Here is an 18,104-nt window from a genome sequence, read left to right as displayed (position 1 = left end):
TATTTATTTTCTGAGAGATACTATGAGAGATCATTCTATGTCCATCTTTCTCCCTCTAATTTCCCTTGGCAGGATATTCGTCAGTTTGGTTCATATAGCAGGAAATTCCATGGCTTCATAATTTCTTATCAGCAAATTTTACTGAGTTTTTGAAACCAGATACATTCTATGCTTTCTCAAGCTTTCTGTGATCTTCTCCTTATGCATGCTTTCACTGAAATTTAAAAACAAACGTAGTATGTAGCCTTAGACCCCATTACTTACTGATGCGGATGCATCTGGGAGGAGGGTCCCAACCATTTTCTGTGCAGGTCATAAAGCTCTCTCCATTTGGTAGACTATAGCCACGATAGCACTCAGCTTTTATAGATTGACCTTGTTGATATGTTTTGGAATACCATGGACCTTTTCCATTTTCCAAGTCATTAAAAACACATTTTCCTAATGGTAATAAAAATAAAATTTAAAAAATTCAAACTGTTATTAGCGAAAAAACAAGCATAAAGAAAATTTCATGCTACTAACCAATGTTTTTTAAAAGAAACAAAATAATTTTAATGTTGTTTATTATTAAGTTTTATAGTTAAATAAGTATAAAACATACATTTATAGTTTCTATTTCTACATCTCCTAAATGTTTTTCTCAAAAGGCATCATAGTAAGACTTAATTTTCATCTCAAAAAGCATCATTAGAAGAATTAATTTGCCCTCCAGTTTATAAAACTAGGTTCTTGGATCTGGGGAAATTGTCCAAAAGAGTACAATTCACACTTGGCATGGATTAGGTTCGAGGTTCTATTCACGGTACTGCATGGCTTAGTGTAGCCTTGGTAGCACCCTCAACACTTCTGGGCAGATAATCCCTAACCTATCACTACATCATCCACATCAGTGTTCATTGCTTGGTCTTATTATTACATACACAGTTATAGTATGTTTACTCACTGCGGCAAAGTTCTGTTGGCATTGGCTCCCATCCTGATTGTGTGCAGTTAATGAGGCCATAGTAACGGTTCGATTGAGGCACATAGTCTTGATGACAGAAATAGTAGAATGATTTTCCTATGGGTGCTGGAAAGTATGGCTTGTATCTACTTTCATCATATAAGGCTCCATGTGATATTTTTGGAAATTCACAAGGCTTGACTTGAAATAAAAAAGAAGCATATGTATATAGTTTTAATTTAATATGAATCACTTATAAACTTTTACAATGTAATCATAATTTAAATAAATTTAATTAACATTTTTATACTTATTTTATTAGAATCAAGTACAAAAATTATTATAAAATATAGTTTATTGAGGTATTTCAACGTAAAACTCATTCATTATATTTGGTATTGGAATATGTTTGAATGGTAAATCTCATGCCTTCCATGTTGAGAGTCTTTATCTGATCCACAAGATAACACAAATATACAAACACATGTATATATGTATATCATTAGACATTCTGAATCTTATTAGATATATGATATATAAACTTACCTATAACCTCTTCAAGCAGAAAACTAAACATACATATTTGACAAATCCATTTAAACCTAACCCCATGTTGATTGAGTGGTGATAGTGATTTTTCACTCATCTGAATTTTTCATTTGTTCTCTGAAATCATAGAGTTGCCTCTTCTTTGAAGACAAAAAGTAGGAGATAGAGTTTGTTTTTCATACTAAAATGTGTTATATAATTTTTATGATTTGGGGGTATACCATAAAACATGAGAAAAATGATAGTACATATAACCCAGTAAATAACATTTCTGGGGAAGAGAAATAGTACAATGGGTTACATATTTGCCTGCACATATTTGACCAGTTTTGATTGAGGCATCTCATATGGTTCATTAGGACTAATTGCTGAGTAAGAGGAAGCCTAGAGTCAGGAGTATCATCAGGTATGGCCCAAGAACAAAAAAGAAAGTGAAGAAAAATCTGTTAAAAATTGGGTGGTTGGCTGAGGTTTTGAGAGAGTGGTGAAGAGGGAGTTTTAAGTCATACTCATCAATGCTCTGGACTTAATCCTGGTTCTGTGCTCAGGGATTACCATTACAGTGCTCAGGGGCCATATGCAGTGCTGGAGACTGACCAAGAATAGCTGCATCTTACGCAAGAATGTTAAGACTTAGGAATTAATCTTAAGAATCTTTTAGACTGTCTCTAGTTTGAAGTACTAATTCTTAATAATCAAAGATATAAAATGATGGTCAATATATCAATATTATTGCAATTGACAAAGTAGTACTTTTGGGATCTTTATTATCAAACTAAGCACATTATAATTATACACATTGAGGTATTCTTATGTTCAGAATAATGTTGACTATTTAAGAATGTTAGAGCACTCTTCAAATACCATTTTGGGTGAGGAGCCAAACACAACTGAAATCGGGGGCTACTCATGGACTAGTTCTTAGATGGCCATAAGGTACAAGAAATAACTTGGGACCCCTCATATGCAAAGCATGTGCTCCAGCCCTTGAGCTATGTCCCTGGTAAAGTAGATAATAATTATAAGCTCTATCTTCTTTACAATTAATTTTTTAAATATTGGCATGTGAGCAATAGCACAGTGGGTTAGGCATTTGCCTGATTATATGGTTATCTAGGGTTTTATCTCTGCATCTCATATGGGATGTCCATCCCACACTGAACACCTCCAGGTGTGTCCCAATAAACCAAAAAAGTTATTGACATTTTTCTCATGATTTATTTATAGTCTAGTGTTATTAATACTGTGGTTAGTTTTCTATTAAATATGATTCTTTTGTCAGAACCTCATGTATACATAAACTTTGCTTTATTTTTTATTCAATTAGATTTTTGTGGAAGTTTCTAAATAAACTTTTGCTTCTTGCATTTTCTGCTATTTTTCTATAGCAAAAATTAATAAATGATGCTTTCTCTACATATAATTTTGGAGCAATATTGTGTCGAAAATTCTCATTATTGATAGATTCATTTACATTATTTGAAGGTCTTGTGATGAAGATCAAAATGTTCCTTTAGTTCTCTTCCTTTTCACAAGCTTCACTTTTTGATTTTTTTTAGAATAAGAATTTAATTTTATGTAAACCATCCTGATATATTAAGAGGTTTGTTAGTTACCAACACTGCTACTTGGGTTAGCTTGACTTTTTGGCTCTATAAGAAATGAATTCTTGGATGGAATGATAAGACAGCAGCACCCTAGATGGTCCTCCCAGCAACCAAATGTGATTCCTCCCCAAGTGCACAGCCAAGAAAAAGCCTTGAAAATCACCTCATGTGGTTCCAAAACAAAAACAAGTCCCCTCAAATGAAACCTTATTAAACTTACTTAAATTTATTGCAGAATGATAAAAAAAGATTTGAAATGTCATGGTCTGGTTCTAGAACTAGTATGGTCATTCATTTTATATGGTATTCTATAGGAATGGATCAAATAAGAGCAACTAAAAATACTTTCAAATGTATAAAAATGGGCATATAATAAAAAGTATTATAATCATAAGCCTTTATCATTTTTCTACTCTGTCTGAACTAGTTTTTATTTGTCATTAGCACTTCAACAAGCAATCACTGAATAAAATATATTCTTTATAATGAAGCACTGAGGTTAGCAACATTTAGTCTAATTCTACTTCTTACATTTCAATTTATGTTTCTATATAAAAAATATATATTCTCATTATTAGCAAACTTACTTTTATTAAAGTTCTTCTCAAAACAGTCTCAACATTAATTTAAAATATTTATGATTTAGGGGCGGGAGCTGTGGTGCAAGCAGTAGGGTGTTTGTCTTGCACATAGTTAACCTAGGATGGACTGTGGTTTGATCATTCAGCATCCCATATGGTCCCCCATTTCAGAAGAGTTTTCTGAATGCATAACTAGGAATAACCCTTGAGCACCCATCACCATGTGTGGTCCAAATAGAAAAGATAAAATAAAATAAAATAAACCTTTCATGATTTAGAGGCCAGAGAAATAATACATTGGATAGAACATTTGCCTTGCATGCATTCTGATCTCTAGCATAGGTCCCATGAGTATCTCTAGGAACAACCCTGAGCATAGCCAGGCATGACCCAAATCATTTTTTCTATAAAATATTTATGACATACAAGCTGTTTCTAATCATAATTTAAAATGATCATTCTGTACATGAAATGGGTTTCTAATATGCATGACAGCACTTCAGCAAATCGCAGTGTTAAAAATAAACAGAAAGGAAAAAACAGAGAAAAAAGAGAAAAATAAAGAGAAGAAATAAGTGCTGTAGAGGTAGGCAGGGAGCAGGGCAGGGCAGAGGAAAACTGGGGACATGAAGGCAGAAACTTGGCACAGATGAAGGGATGGATTTGTATTTTAAATGATGAAAACTCTATCCTCAAGTTTATTATTATTATTATTATTATTAATTATTATTATTATTTTGGTTTGGGGGCCACACTTGGTGAGGCTCAGGGGTTATTCCTGGCTATGTGCTTAGAAATCGTTCCTAGCTTGGGGGACTATATGGGATGCTGGAGATTGAACTCTGGGTCAACCATGTGCAAGGCAAACGCCCTACCACTGCGCTATGGCTCCAATCCTATCAATCCTGAACTATTTTCTAACTGTGTATCTCATAGTGATTCAATTAAAAAATTTGTTTTTTTTTTTAAAGAAAAGTGGAGAACTAAAAAAATAAAATAGAAGCTTTGTAGAATCTGTCTATAGTCACACAACTTCTTTCTTTGACCCAAGCCTAGCATGCTATCACTATTAAATGCCACATTTTAGAGGCAGTTATTCACATAGGAGTTTTATTTTAGGCGGCACACTTAGTGGGGCTCATAGGTTATTCCTGAATCTGCATGGACTCAGTTTTGGTAGTGCTTAGGGAGGGAATGCAGGGGCTCAAATCCATGATGGTTTCATTCAAGAAAGCACTGCACTTGCTTTAAAACCTCTCTGGACTCATGACATAGCATTATTTTTGAATGATGTATGTACCCTAATGCAGATTCATTACCTTGATCACATTTTGTTACAGCTATGAACTGCTTTTCAATTTTTTTGCTGTAATCAACTAACCATGTCTGTAATTAATTTGAACAACAGCACCAACATAGAGCAATAAAACTTACCAGTTAGAAAGCTACTGAATTACAAAAAAGAGTTTCAAATGTTTCATATTTTCCTAGGAAATTATTATTTCACTTCCTCTATATCATAAAATTATTGGGTGAACTAAAGAATAAATTTTTCCTAAGAAGTTATCAAATAACTTGCCAAATATATGTAATATTCCTTATAAATGTATTAAAGTGTCAAGAGTTGTCTGATAAGCTGTTTACCTGTCCATTCTTCCTATTTAATGCAAAAAAGGACACAAATATCTATGGAATAACAACTGATGCTGTAGTACAGTTGTGTTGATCTACCATTAGTAGTCAGTCCTAACTTTAATTACACATTTCCTTTTATTTATTTTACACATTAAAATCTTTTCCATACTGATCAGTTTCCTCAAATACATGTTTTGTTAACTAATTATGTACTTATGGGTGGAATAAAAATTGATGTCTTTTACCTAATAACTACCTGGATACATTTCTCTTCATGAAAGATCTAATTTAATTATGATATCCTCTCTCAATGAGCTCTGAGTCATAATAAAGGAATATATATATAAAAATTCCATATAAAAGAAAATAAAACCATCATTAGAAATGAAATAATGAACAGAATGGCATTTTGCTGTGAATTATGGTTTAAGGAAAGTCTACATCTTTCAGTCTCATCGCTCCACAAAGCAAAAATAACTGCACTGCACTTCTCCACATATGTATTGATCCTAGGACTCAGTTCCTATGAATTTATATGGCTTGGGGACAAGAGACATTTCAAGGGGCTGAAATACATGTACTGTATGCTAGAGTCCTGGGTTTATTCTCTGGCCCTTCATGGTCCTCAGATTATCACCAGATGCAAACCCAAAACACTACACTTGGAGTAGCTCCTGTGTCCTGCCTGTGTGACCCAAAATCAAATAAGTAAAAAGAACTTAAGCAGCTGAAATAATAGCATGTCACCAAGACATAAATGACATAGGTGCTTCCTCTTTTGTTTCAGTTCCCTAAGTATGGAGAAAGTCAGCTGCTTTTCCAGAAAACTACATCGAAGACAAATAATAATGAACTGTTGATGTTTCCTGACAAAGGCACATGAGCACAGCATCCTGGATGCTAGTCCTCTAGCTATTAGATATTTGCAGCCCAGAAAACACCCCATGTTCAACTAGGAGAGTGGACTTCTGAATTAGTCTTTAAGTCACTCCCAACATCCTGAGTCACAGAAAAATAAGAAATTTGGGGCTGGGATCTGAACCACACTACCTGTCAGGTGGGGAGTGGGGATTGATCCAGGCCCAACCAGACAAGAAGTACTCTGCCATTGCTGTTGTGACAGACAGGGTAAGTCTATGAGGTAAACCACGCCCCTGTCTGACAAGTAGAGGGGTGCAGGAAATTGACCCAGGTCCCAACCTCCACCACATTTTCTGACAGGTAGAGGAAGAGGAGAAACCTTGCTGTGGTTGGGCAAGGCAGAGGGGACCTATGCTTTCTGGAAGGTAGTGAAAGAGGAGATTGTGGGCAGAGCCAAACATCAGCAACCTCAGCCATCTTACACACCTATACCTGCACTCCAGAGTAGGGACCCAGGCCAATGCCACAGGTGACAAAGGAGGGTTGAAATCTGAAGGCATTACACTCCAAATCAAACCACCAATTGCAAAGAAATATGGGTAAACTAAGGAAGACTCTAACACCTGGGTATATGGAGAGAAATCCTAGCAAGTTTCCAAGTCTACCAAAATGCATGGGCATAATAGTTGAGGACCTAAAATCAGCAATGAAAGCCATGGCAAAGGAAATTGAAGGAATCACTAGCAAGTGAATTCAAGAAATTCATAGATGAACAAATCAACCAACTTAAAGAACTTTTACAGAAGATGAGAGCATCCATGCAAATGGGATTAAAAAAATAAAAACGTATTAGCAAGACATAATAGCAAAATCACACAGTTGGAGAATAGCATGGAAATACTTGAAGAAAACCTGCAAACCAATAATGACATAGAAGTCAATAAGGAAAATAAAGGTAAAGCACTGGAAGAAAAAGTTAGGTATTTAATGAATACAAATAAAAGTAATAATCTACATATTGTAGGAATACCAGAAGTAGAGGAAATAGGAAAAGAGGAAGAGCAAGTGGTCAGGGGGAAAAACAAGCAGAAAACTTTCCCACCATCTGGAAAGAGGAAGCAAATCCAGGTACAAATCCACTAGGTGAAAAGAAAAATGGCAAAAAAAATGTATATATATATATATATATATATATATATATATACACATATATATATATAAAGATGAAATTTTTAAAGCAATAGGTGAGAAAAAAGCTTCAAATAAAAAAAGGAACATAATAATCATTCCATCTCCCATTTGAAACAATTCAAGCAAGAAGACAGTGGAATGACATATTTAAACGACTGAATGAAAGAAACTTCCAACCTAGAGTCCACTACCTGGCAAAACTCTCATTTATATGGAAGGAGGACTAAAAATATTCCCAGACAAAAAAGAACTTGCATTATTTTTGCAAACAAAACCAATTCTAAATGTTCTACTCAAAGATGAATTACACAATCCAAATCCCTGATTGTAACAATATCCACCCTACACAATACAACTGAACAACAGTCCTCTCTGTCAATAATCTCCTTAAATGTCAATGGACTAAACTCTCCCTTTAAAAGACACATTGTGGAGAGTTGGATTAGAAAACAAAAACTGAATTTCTGCTCCCTGTAGGAAACACACCTACAAGTGCAGGATAGGCACAGGCTTAGAATAAAAGGATGGAAATCAATTATTCAAGCCAATGGAAAATAAAAAAAAATCTGGGACAGCCATTCTTATATCAGACAAAATTGCATTCAACCTCAAGAAAGTAATCAGAGACAAAGAGGGTCACTACTTACTGATCAGGGAAACACTAGACCAAGAAGTACTAATTCTGTTCAATATTTATGCACCAAATTCAGAGCCTGAAAAATATGTAAGGCATTTGCTTGCAAACCTGGAGAAACATACGGAAGGAAATGTGATAGTTGGAGATCTCAATACTCCACTATCACTTCTGAACAGATCCACCAGACAGAAAACTACAAATGAATTAAGAGCCCCATATGAGAAATTAGAAGAACTAGGGCTAATAGACTTATATAGAATCTTCTACCCCCAGAAAGCAGAATACACGTTCTTCTCAAGTGCACATGGAACTTTCTCCAGAATTGACCAGACCTTAGGATATAAATATAACTTGGATAAAGTCACAAATATAAGGATTATTAGAAGCAGCCTATCAGATATCTATGCAACAGAGTTCAAGATTGACTGTCAAAAGAAGTTATAGAGAAAATCCAACAACTGGAGATTAAGCAACATGCTGCTCAACTACAGCTGGATCAGAGAGGAACTCAAAGAAGAAATAAAAATATTGCTTGAGACAAACAATGAAGATACAAATTGTTTAAATCTGTGGGACACAACAAAAGCAGTAATTAGGGGAAACATAGCAATAAGACTTATGTCAGGAAAGAGGAAAATGACAAGACAACAATTTAAATAAACACCTTAATAAACTGTAAAAACAGCAGCAAAGAAACCCCAAAACAACCAGAAGACAAGAAATAATAAAAACAAGAGCAGACATAAACAACATAGAAACAATAAGAAAACAATACAAAAAATCAATGAGACCAGGAATTGGTTTTTCGAAAGAATAAACAAGATAGACAAACCAGGGGCTGGAGAGATGGCGCTAGAGGTAAGGTTTCTGCCTTGCAAGCGCTAGGCAAGGAAAGACCACGTTTCGATCCTCCAGGTGTCCCATATGTTCCCCCCAAGCCAGGGGCAATTTCTGAGTGCTTAGCCACAAGTAACCGCAGAGCATCAAATGGGTGTGTCCCACCCAAAAAAAAAAAACCCAAAAGATAGACAAACCACTGGCAAGACTCACCAAAATAAACAAACAAACAAAAAAAAACAAAAAAAAAAAACAAAGAGGATAAACTCCCCAATAAATCAGATCACAAAAGAAAGGAGAGAGATGACAACAGAACCCCAAGAAATCCAGCACATCATGAGAACTTATTATGAATAACTATATTCAGTCAAGTTAGAGAACCGGAAGAAACTAAGAGATTCTTGGAAAAATGTCATCTCCAAGACTGGATAAGGAGGATGTAGAAAGCCTAAACAAGCCAATCAAATCCAAGAAAATTGAATCAGTAACTAAGAAATGAATGCTGAAACCTTCATTTAGCAAGGCCCAATCCCATCACTGACAAAAATGCCCAGAAACTGGGAAAACCTCCCAACTGCGATGCACCAACCAATTCTCTTGTATTTGATTTATTAACTTTTTTACCTTATTTTTACTATATTTACCTAATTTTCTATTCTCCTCTCTTTTATCTTTTGCTCTCTCTTCCTCTTTTTCTTAAGCTATATCTAAGCTAATTATTTATCTTAATTCAACCAGTCCTTAAGAGCTCAGACCCATCCTATTAGGGTCAGATCTCTAACACCATCTTAAAAATAGATTACTAATGTATGTTTTTCTGTTGGTATAAGCATAGAGAGAGGACATCTATATGAGAGCCAAACCTAAATTGTAAACAATCCATGCCAATAGTATATATAACCCTTCCTATATACTATCTCTCCCCACTCCTTCAGAAATCTTACTATCCTTTCACCCCCCCCCCATTTCCAATATCCTGCCTTATTAATGCTCTTTACCCTCAGTTTTTAACCCATTAGGTATCAATACCGACCTCCTGCTCCAATAAGCCATCACCCAACTCCCAAGCAAATGGACACCCACTCAGCCCCACATATCATTCCCCATCAAGAAACTACAATCAATACCCCTCCAGACTCCAGACTCATGCTCTGTGACCCTCTTTCTCACACACCCGCTTCAAATGTGGATTGTTGCTTGATACGAGACTCAGCTTCACATGGACCGTACTGCAAGAACTCTACCCAAGCCCTTTCTGCTGCAAATCATTTCTCAAACTCAACAAGACCAGGGTGTGTGATGAAAATGTGCCTGAGATTCCACTCCAACAAGATTATCTCAAAAGACAATGAGGAAAGCCTACATTTTCTTTATAAGTTTAAGACCTATATAATACTACCTCTTAACCTCTTAACCTGTTTCCCCAAATCTAATGTCTCCTGCATCACTTTGTTCCCTTAATTACTTTTTTTAAACTCATTTTTATTTATTTTTCTTTATATATATTGTCTTGTTTTAGTTTTACTTCTCTTCATTAACTTCACCTGTTTTAGTTCTGCTTGGTACACAAACCTACAAGAAAAAGTCTTGCCTGGGATAAAAGCTCAGGTCAAAAATAGGGCACAGCAAACACACCCACAAATGCACCAGCAATATAATATGGCACAATTCCTTTCTGCAAAGGCATATTGAAAAAGGGGAAAATTTACATATAGAAACAAGCTCTTATATATTAGGGATAAGATCTCATACATTTTACAATACAGGGGCACCTCCCACCTTGAACATATGTCAGGTGGACCCAACTTCGACTCCAGGTGATAGACAGTGACCATCGAACCCGAAACCCTAGATCCCAGACACAGAACTGACACAGTTCTCTGCAACAGCTCCAGGAACAAAACTCCCTCTGGGACATTCTTAATACTGCTCTGACACCAATATGTGCCCGTTTTGATATGACATCCTGAGAATGAGGAAATGGCAAGAACTTGACCTAAGAGCAGATTGTCTTGATTGTCTTACCTCACCACCTAACGATAAGATAAAATCAGAAGACATATATTTCTTTGATCTGTGCAAAAGCCAAGATCGCTATCTACAAAACACTGACTGTGACCACCATCACTGGGTAGAACATATCCTGGGACCAAAAAAAAAAAAAAAGACCCTAGTTTATGCTTTGGCCTACCATCTGTACAACAACCAAGATCTCTAATACCAGAGGTCTGACTGAGACAATTGCAACAGAGCATTATCTTCTGGAAATATAATGAAAGACTCTATCCTATGCTTTGTCTTAGGATCTGTGCAAAAACCTAGAAGATCAACTACAGGAGACTAATTAAAACAACAGTGATGGAACAGATCTTCTAGAACTATAAAGAATCCATCCTATGCTTCATCCTATGACCTGTGCGAATACCAAGATCTCTAGCTACAGAGACCTGATATTATCATCCATGACTGAACGGAAAGTTTTCAGATGGGTGGTGTTCTTTACATGACTGAAACCCAAACACAATCATGTATGTAATCAAGGTGTTTAAATAAATAAATAAATAAATAAATAAATAAATGATCAGACTTAAACACCAAATCCAAAGCCAATGAGAACAGAATCTATACCCAATCTACAACAAGCTAGACACAGAGGGGATCACTTATACTAGCAGCCTGGGGGTTAAGGAGGGAGAAATGGGATACATGCTGAGAACAGGGGTGGAGAGAAGACAACATTGGTGGTGGGAATGGCCCTGATCCAATGTCACTATGTACCTAAAATATTACTGTGGAGGATTTGCAATATACTTTGGTCAAAATAAAAAAAATTAAGAAATTTGTTCTTTGGTGTCAATATGTTGGAGGAATTGTTCCCAGAATATATAGACAATATACAAATGTTAGATGGCTTTACTATCCTCATTTTTTACTTATATAATAGCACTACATAGGATAAATAGATATATCCACATGTAAATTTGGATAGCATATAAAAGTTTTATACTTAAAATAACATAGTTTTGATTCTGTGTAGAACTAGATACCTTTTAAAAATCAAAGAATTTCATTAAAGATTTTATTTTCTAATGAACAAAAGACAAATATTTGGATTATTGTGTTCAGTTTATTTATGTTTACATATAGTTTCTGTGAAATATCCTACAGTGCTAAAAGATTACTTCTAGTTCTGCACTCAAAGATCACTCCTGGCTGGGATCAGGGACCATATGGCCAGCCAGATAGCAAATCTTGGTTGACAGCATGAATGGCAATTTCCCTACGTGTTTACTATCACTCTGCCCCATCCATACATGTTTATGTTGAAGACAAAGTAATTTCATAACTAAGAAGTAAATAATTCTATAAGTGAAACTTACAAATACATCTTGGAGCTGGTACCCATCCGGTGTCTGTGCATTTTACTATAGTATCCTTATTTGAAGGGTGAAAGTTATATTTGCATTCATATGTGATTAAATCATCACCTCTATATATGGGTTTTTCAGGTTTGTAGACACCATTTGGAATATAAGGACGAGTACAAGTTATTTCTGAAAAGAAAAATAAAAGAGAAAGAGATGCAGAGAAGAAAAATTATTAACCATTGAAATAAGTACACTAAAAATATAGAAGTGGATATAACATTTTTTATCTATTAAAAAGAAACACAACCTCATGTATTTCCTGCTTTGTGACTCATAGTTTCTTTCATTCTCTTTGAATTGATATATGATTATCTACTCTGGATTCCTGAATTTATTTTTATTTTTCACCATCAAATACTTACTGATAGAGTTTCTATTTGGGGGGGGGGGGTTGTTGTTCCTTTTTTTTTTTTTTTTTTGGACCATACCCAGCGATGCTCAGGGGTTACTCCTGGCTATGCTCACAGATTGCTCCTGGCTTGGGGAACCATATGGGATACTGGTGGATTGGATTTGTCCTTGGTTAGTCCATGCAAGACAAACGCCTTACCACCTGCACCACTGATCTGGCCTCTGTTGTTCTTGTTTATTTTTTTAAAGTGCCATCATCATTGTTTTTATATTACATCTGTGGCCAACGAAATATTGTACTAAATTGTCTATTGAGAGTTTCTTCATCTGGTATTAATATATTGTAACTTTTAAAGCATAATCTGACCTTTGATCAGCAATGTAATTGTTTGAGTGTTGTTTATTACATGATAATCGGGAAGATTATTGTAAACCTAATTCTGGTAAATTTATTTTATAAAATATTGGATGAGGTATTAAAATTTTCTGATTTTGTGTATGTCTTTATTTAAAAGTATCATACCAATTACTCTCAAAAGAAGACTTGCAGAATAGTTTCAGGATAGGTTGTATTTTATATGTTGCCATAACTAAAAATAAGCCAACAGAATGTATTTTTATACATGTTTGAAGTAAGATAGGTTTTGTTGGGACTTACTTAGAAGGATATGAGGGGAGAAGAAAAGGAAGATTATGTTCAAGAGACAACAGGGGCTTTTCTCCAAAGTGGAAATAGCAAGCAAAAATAGAGAGACAAGCAAATCATGTAGGTATGTGTTCAAGGGAGAACACAGTTTTGAAGAGCAAGCCTACCACCATATAGAATGTATACTCCTAAAGAACTGGTAAAGACATACAAATGAAATACAACATTACCTTTACAAGATGGACTTGGACTCCATCCATTTTTAGTGCATATGGCTTTCACCAAAATTATAGCCTTTGTTAAATTTATATTGAAATCGTCATTTTCCTTTTCAGGTTTTGCTGTTTGTTGACTGATTTGTTTTTGTTTTTAGGGGGGTTGATTTTTTTTTTGTATTTTTGTGTTTTCCTTCCTTTTCCCCTTTCTTTTCTTAAACTAAGTTTTATAGTCTCTAGAAGGACTCCTCCAGTTTTTCTTGTTTGAATTCCCCCCCTTTCTTTTCTTTTCTTTTCTTTTTTACCTTTAAATAGAATCACATAACTTGAATCATCTTGTTCTGCCTCACAAATTGAGGGAGAAATAATGGAGGGCATCAGGACCAAACAGTCATGTGAACATTGAGTAGAAATAAAAGATGATCATACTTAGACACCAAATCCAAAGAAAACTACAAAGAATAGATACCCAATCTACAACAACATTGGTGGTGGTAATGCCCCTGATTCAATGTCACTATGTACCTAAAATACTACTGTGAATGGTTTTTAATCCACTTTAATCAAAATAAAAATATTAATAAAAATGTTCCCTTTGAAATAGGTTCTTTCTGTATTTGTATTTTTTCTCACACTGCAATATTCCTTTGTTAATATATTACTTTGTCAAATAATATTGTAGAAATGTACTAAAACATGTAGATTGGGTTCTGAACCTCCCAGCCACCATTACAAAAGTTCCACACCTGCTTAGAAAAAAAAAGTTGTTGAGAACAGCTCCAAGTCCTCTCACCCCATCCTCGCATACCCTTGGTCAGCTGGAGTGGGTGCAGGAACCTCTGTTCACCCCAGTAATTCATAGCTTATAAAACAGCCTCTCTCACTCCCTCCTACTTCTGACCTTCCCAGCTGCCATTACAAAAGCCCCAAGTATACTCAGTTAAAAAAAAAACATTGATGCACTGCCCCCAAAACCTAGCAGACACTTCAGCTTATACCAGAAAGTTCTAGGCAAAGAGGTCTAATGTTTCTCAACCTAAGAAAGTCTATAGCCACAAAACCAGAAGAGCAACCTAACAAACTAGTGCACAAAATTTCTTTCATACTTCAGCAACCTCTCTTACCTAAAAAAAAAAAAAAAAAACCCCAAAAGAAATATACCTCCAGAAATCTTTTATACAATTAAACAGACCTCTCTTTTTTAACATTTAAACAGACCTCTTTTTTTAAACACCTTGAAACTCTGGCACTCCAACTGAACCTATGCAAAGAACATTGCAAAAACTAAGGAAGACACCAGCAGCTGGAGCCATGGAGAGAAATCCAGCAAATTTCCAAGTCCTCCAAAGCACACAAACCCTGTAATTGAGGATCTAAAATCAGCATTCAATGTCTTAGCAATGGAATTCAAGGAATCACTCGTGAAAGCAATTAAGAAGTTCATAGACAAATAGTTTAACCAAATGAAAGAACTCTATCAGAAATGAGAGAATTCATACACATGGAACTAAGAGAACTACAAAAGAATCAAGCAAGTCATAGTGGCAAAATTACCTACTTAGAGAATTGTATAATGAACTTGAAGACAAAATACAAGCCAACAATAACAAAGAAGTCAATAAAAAATGAAAGACAAAGCACTGAAAAAGTAAGTTACTTAATTAACAAAGGCAAAAGAAATAATCTGCATCAAATAGAAGTACCAGAAGGCTAAGTAAAGGGGAAAGGAGAAGAACAAGCAGTAAGGGAAATAAAGCAGAGAATTTTCTCACTTCCTGGAAAGAGACTGCTGAACAAATCTAAGAGGAAAAAATTACCCTAATAGATCAACTCCAATTTATATAATAATTCAAAAGTAATAAGACAGAGAGAGATAAATTGTTCAAAGCAATAAGGGAGAAAAATCTCAAGTACAAAGGAAAGAACATAAGAGTCAAAGCAGATCTTTCATTGAAACAATTCAGGCACAAATACAGTGGAATGACATATTTAAACTACTTAATGAAAGAAACATCCAATTTAGAGTATACTACCCAGTAAAACTTTCATTTACATGGGGGGGGGTGGTTAAAAACTTTCTCAGATAAAGAACTTTTAACATTTGAGCTAACCAAAATCACTCTAAATGAACTACTCAGCTAAAATTACACAAAATCCCCAATTGTAACAACAAAAACAACAACAAAAAGAACAACCCTATACAATATTACAATGACTCTCTCTGTGAATAATTTCCTTAAATGTCAGTGGACTAAACTCTCCCATTAAAACATTGAGTAGAGGGTTGGAACAGGAAACAAAAACCGGATATCTGCTGCCTACAAAAAACAGACAAAAAAGTTCAGGATAGTCATAGTCTGAGACTAAAAGGATGGAAATAAATTATAAATAACACTGGAAAACAAATAAGCTGGGGCAGCCATAATCATATCAGAAAAAATTGCATTCAACCTTGTTTTGAATTTAAAAATAAATTATGCTTCTTAAATTTGTTTAGGCAACAGGGTTACAGAAACCACTTAGCAAAGAGACTTGCAGTCAACTTGGGTTCAATCCAGGCACCACGTATGGTTCCAAGCTATGAGAAATTCCAGGATATGTGTCCCCTAAATTGTGGCCATAATATATATCAATGTTATATATAACTAAGTAAGCTTAAATTTTCACCAAGTGATCTTAAGTATTGACATTTTCTTCAATGAATATTTACAAACTTTTTTTTTGTTGTTGTTTGTTTTTGGGCCACACCCGGTGACGCTCAGGGGATACTCCTGGCTATGTGCTCAGAAGTCGCTCCTGGCTTGGGGGATCGAACCGCGGTCCGTCCAAGGCTAGCGCAGGCAAGGCAGGCACCTTACCTTTAGCGCCACCGCCCGGCCCCATATTTACAAACTTTTGATCAACAGCAAGCCATTTAATTTATTTTCAGTGCATCTCTGAAAAGCAATTTACTTTCTACTATTGAGGAGGAGCTCACAGTTCTCAAGTGGCCCCGAGGCCACTCTTGACAATACTTTGCCCAGCTGTGCAGGCCCAATGATTAAATGCTCAGGCCCAGATTTGCCAGGATCACCAAGGTCACAAGTCATGCAGGATGTGGTAGAAATCTGTCTTGTCAATGATATAACTTGGGTCTGGAATACAGGAGGAAAGTGCTGCAGTTTATTGAGTTACCTCTCTACATGACCGTCTGCTAGGGCTCACTCTAAATTTTCAATCAAATATTTGACCATTGTATTTTATATCATCTCTAACATTTTCTTGGATCAAAACAGTAATAATCTTAAAGAAAATATCTCTCATAGTACAACTGTTAAAAAGGCTATGTGAACAGGTTTACTTCAACTCACCTTGTCCATGAGCACTGGAAATCCACAAGGTGAGAATAATCTTGATTGGTATCCACATATTTTCCAAGGATATGTTCATGGGTACATTGCATTTGTGCTCCTTGAGATTTAATTTGGCTTCACTGGACCTACTCCAGCGTGCCTCTGACTTTAAATGCTCTTACAGGAACCTAGTGAGTTCAAGTCCTTCAGTAAATACCAAAGTTCAAACAGGTTTGCAAAATCGCCATCTCCTAAAGTGCTTTCACAATATTTCACTGATTACATTCTATGTTTATGTACAATATACTTTTGAATCAGTAATAGACTGTTTCAAAGATAAAAACAAATTTTAAATTTAAAGTTATACATTTATAATAGGTGATTTCAGGGCCTGAGTGATAGCACAGTGATAGGACATTTGCTTTGCATTTGGCCAGTCTCGACATTGGTTCAAACCACTGGCATGCCATTTGGTCCCCAAAGACAGGAGCAATTTTGAGCACATAATCAGGAGTAACATCTGAGTGTCACAGGTGTGGCCCCAAAAGATAGATAGATAAATACATAAATACATAAATACATAAATACATACATAAATAAATAAATAAATAAATAAATAAATAAATAAATAAAATAGGTGCTTTCTTTCTCAACCAGACAAATTATATGTGAAAAAAAATCTGGGTTCAATTTACTATAATTTTTCATGTACTTTTTTTTGCCATAACCAACTAATTCCTTAGTCTGAAAATTAACCCCCATATCTGGAACCTATGTAGGACACATAATGTTTTATTTTTATTTTATATTAAAAATGTACTTTTATTAGTAACTCCCACCACTTTTTATACATCCTTTATTTTTTCCTACCTTCATCTTTAATTCCTCACATCATCTTGTTCTATTATCAATTATTATATGTTATTTTATTTTCTTATTTGCTCATCACCTTATATCCATATATTGATTGTACAGATAGGTGAACTCAGCATTCTTTGTTTTCTCTTTGTTTTTGTTCTGTTTGTTTATATATTGGATGAGGACATGCTGGTGCTCTGGGCTTACTCCTGATTGTGTAGGTGAATAGGCAGTCCAGGTTGGATCTTTGGGATGATGAGATGGGTGCTAAATGTGGGTCAGATGCATGCAAAGGAAGCACCTAGTCACTATCTAATCTTTTTGTTACCCCTTATATTTTAAATCTCTAATAAATAGAAAAGTTTTAACATGTATTTTTATTAAATACTCTTTAATGTGTGTAGACATTCCCTTTTAAATTAGGATTGAT

The 18,104-nt window shown here is 35.1% G+C and overlaps 1 protein-coding gene across 1 annotated transcript in view; it reads right to left on the bottom strand.

Annotated features, from left to right (window-relative positions):
* LOC126004326 (complement factor H-like) overlaps positions 1-16,913 on the bottom strand; it is a 41,342-nt gene extending 24,429 nt beyond the window's left edge. The window contains 6 exon segments of the mRNA XM_049770775.1: positions 265-441; positions 947-1,147; positions 12,225-12,398; positions 13,500-13,546; positions 13,548-13,590; positions 16,835-16,913. Coding sequence (XP_049626732.1) covers positions 265-441; positions 947-1,147; positions 12,225-12,398; positions 13,500-13,546; positions 13,548-13,590; positions 16,835-16,913 — 721 coding nt within the window.
* Positions 16,914-18,104: the final 1,191 nt, after the last annotated feature.

The sequence above is a fragment of the Suncus etruscus genome, chromosome 3 (genome assembly GCF_024139225.1).
Source record: "Suncus etruscus isolate mSunEtr1 chromosome 3, mSunEtr1.pri.cur, whole genome shotgun sequence".
Taxonomy (NCBI): Eukaryota; Metazoa; Chordata; class Mammalia; order Eulipotyphla; family Soricidae; genus Suncus; species Suncus etruscus.
This window is presented reverse-complemented; position numbering and strand designations above follow the sequence as displayed.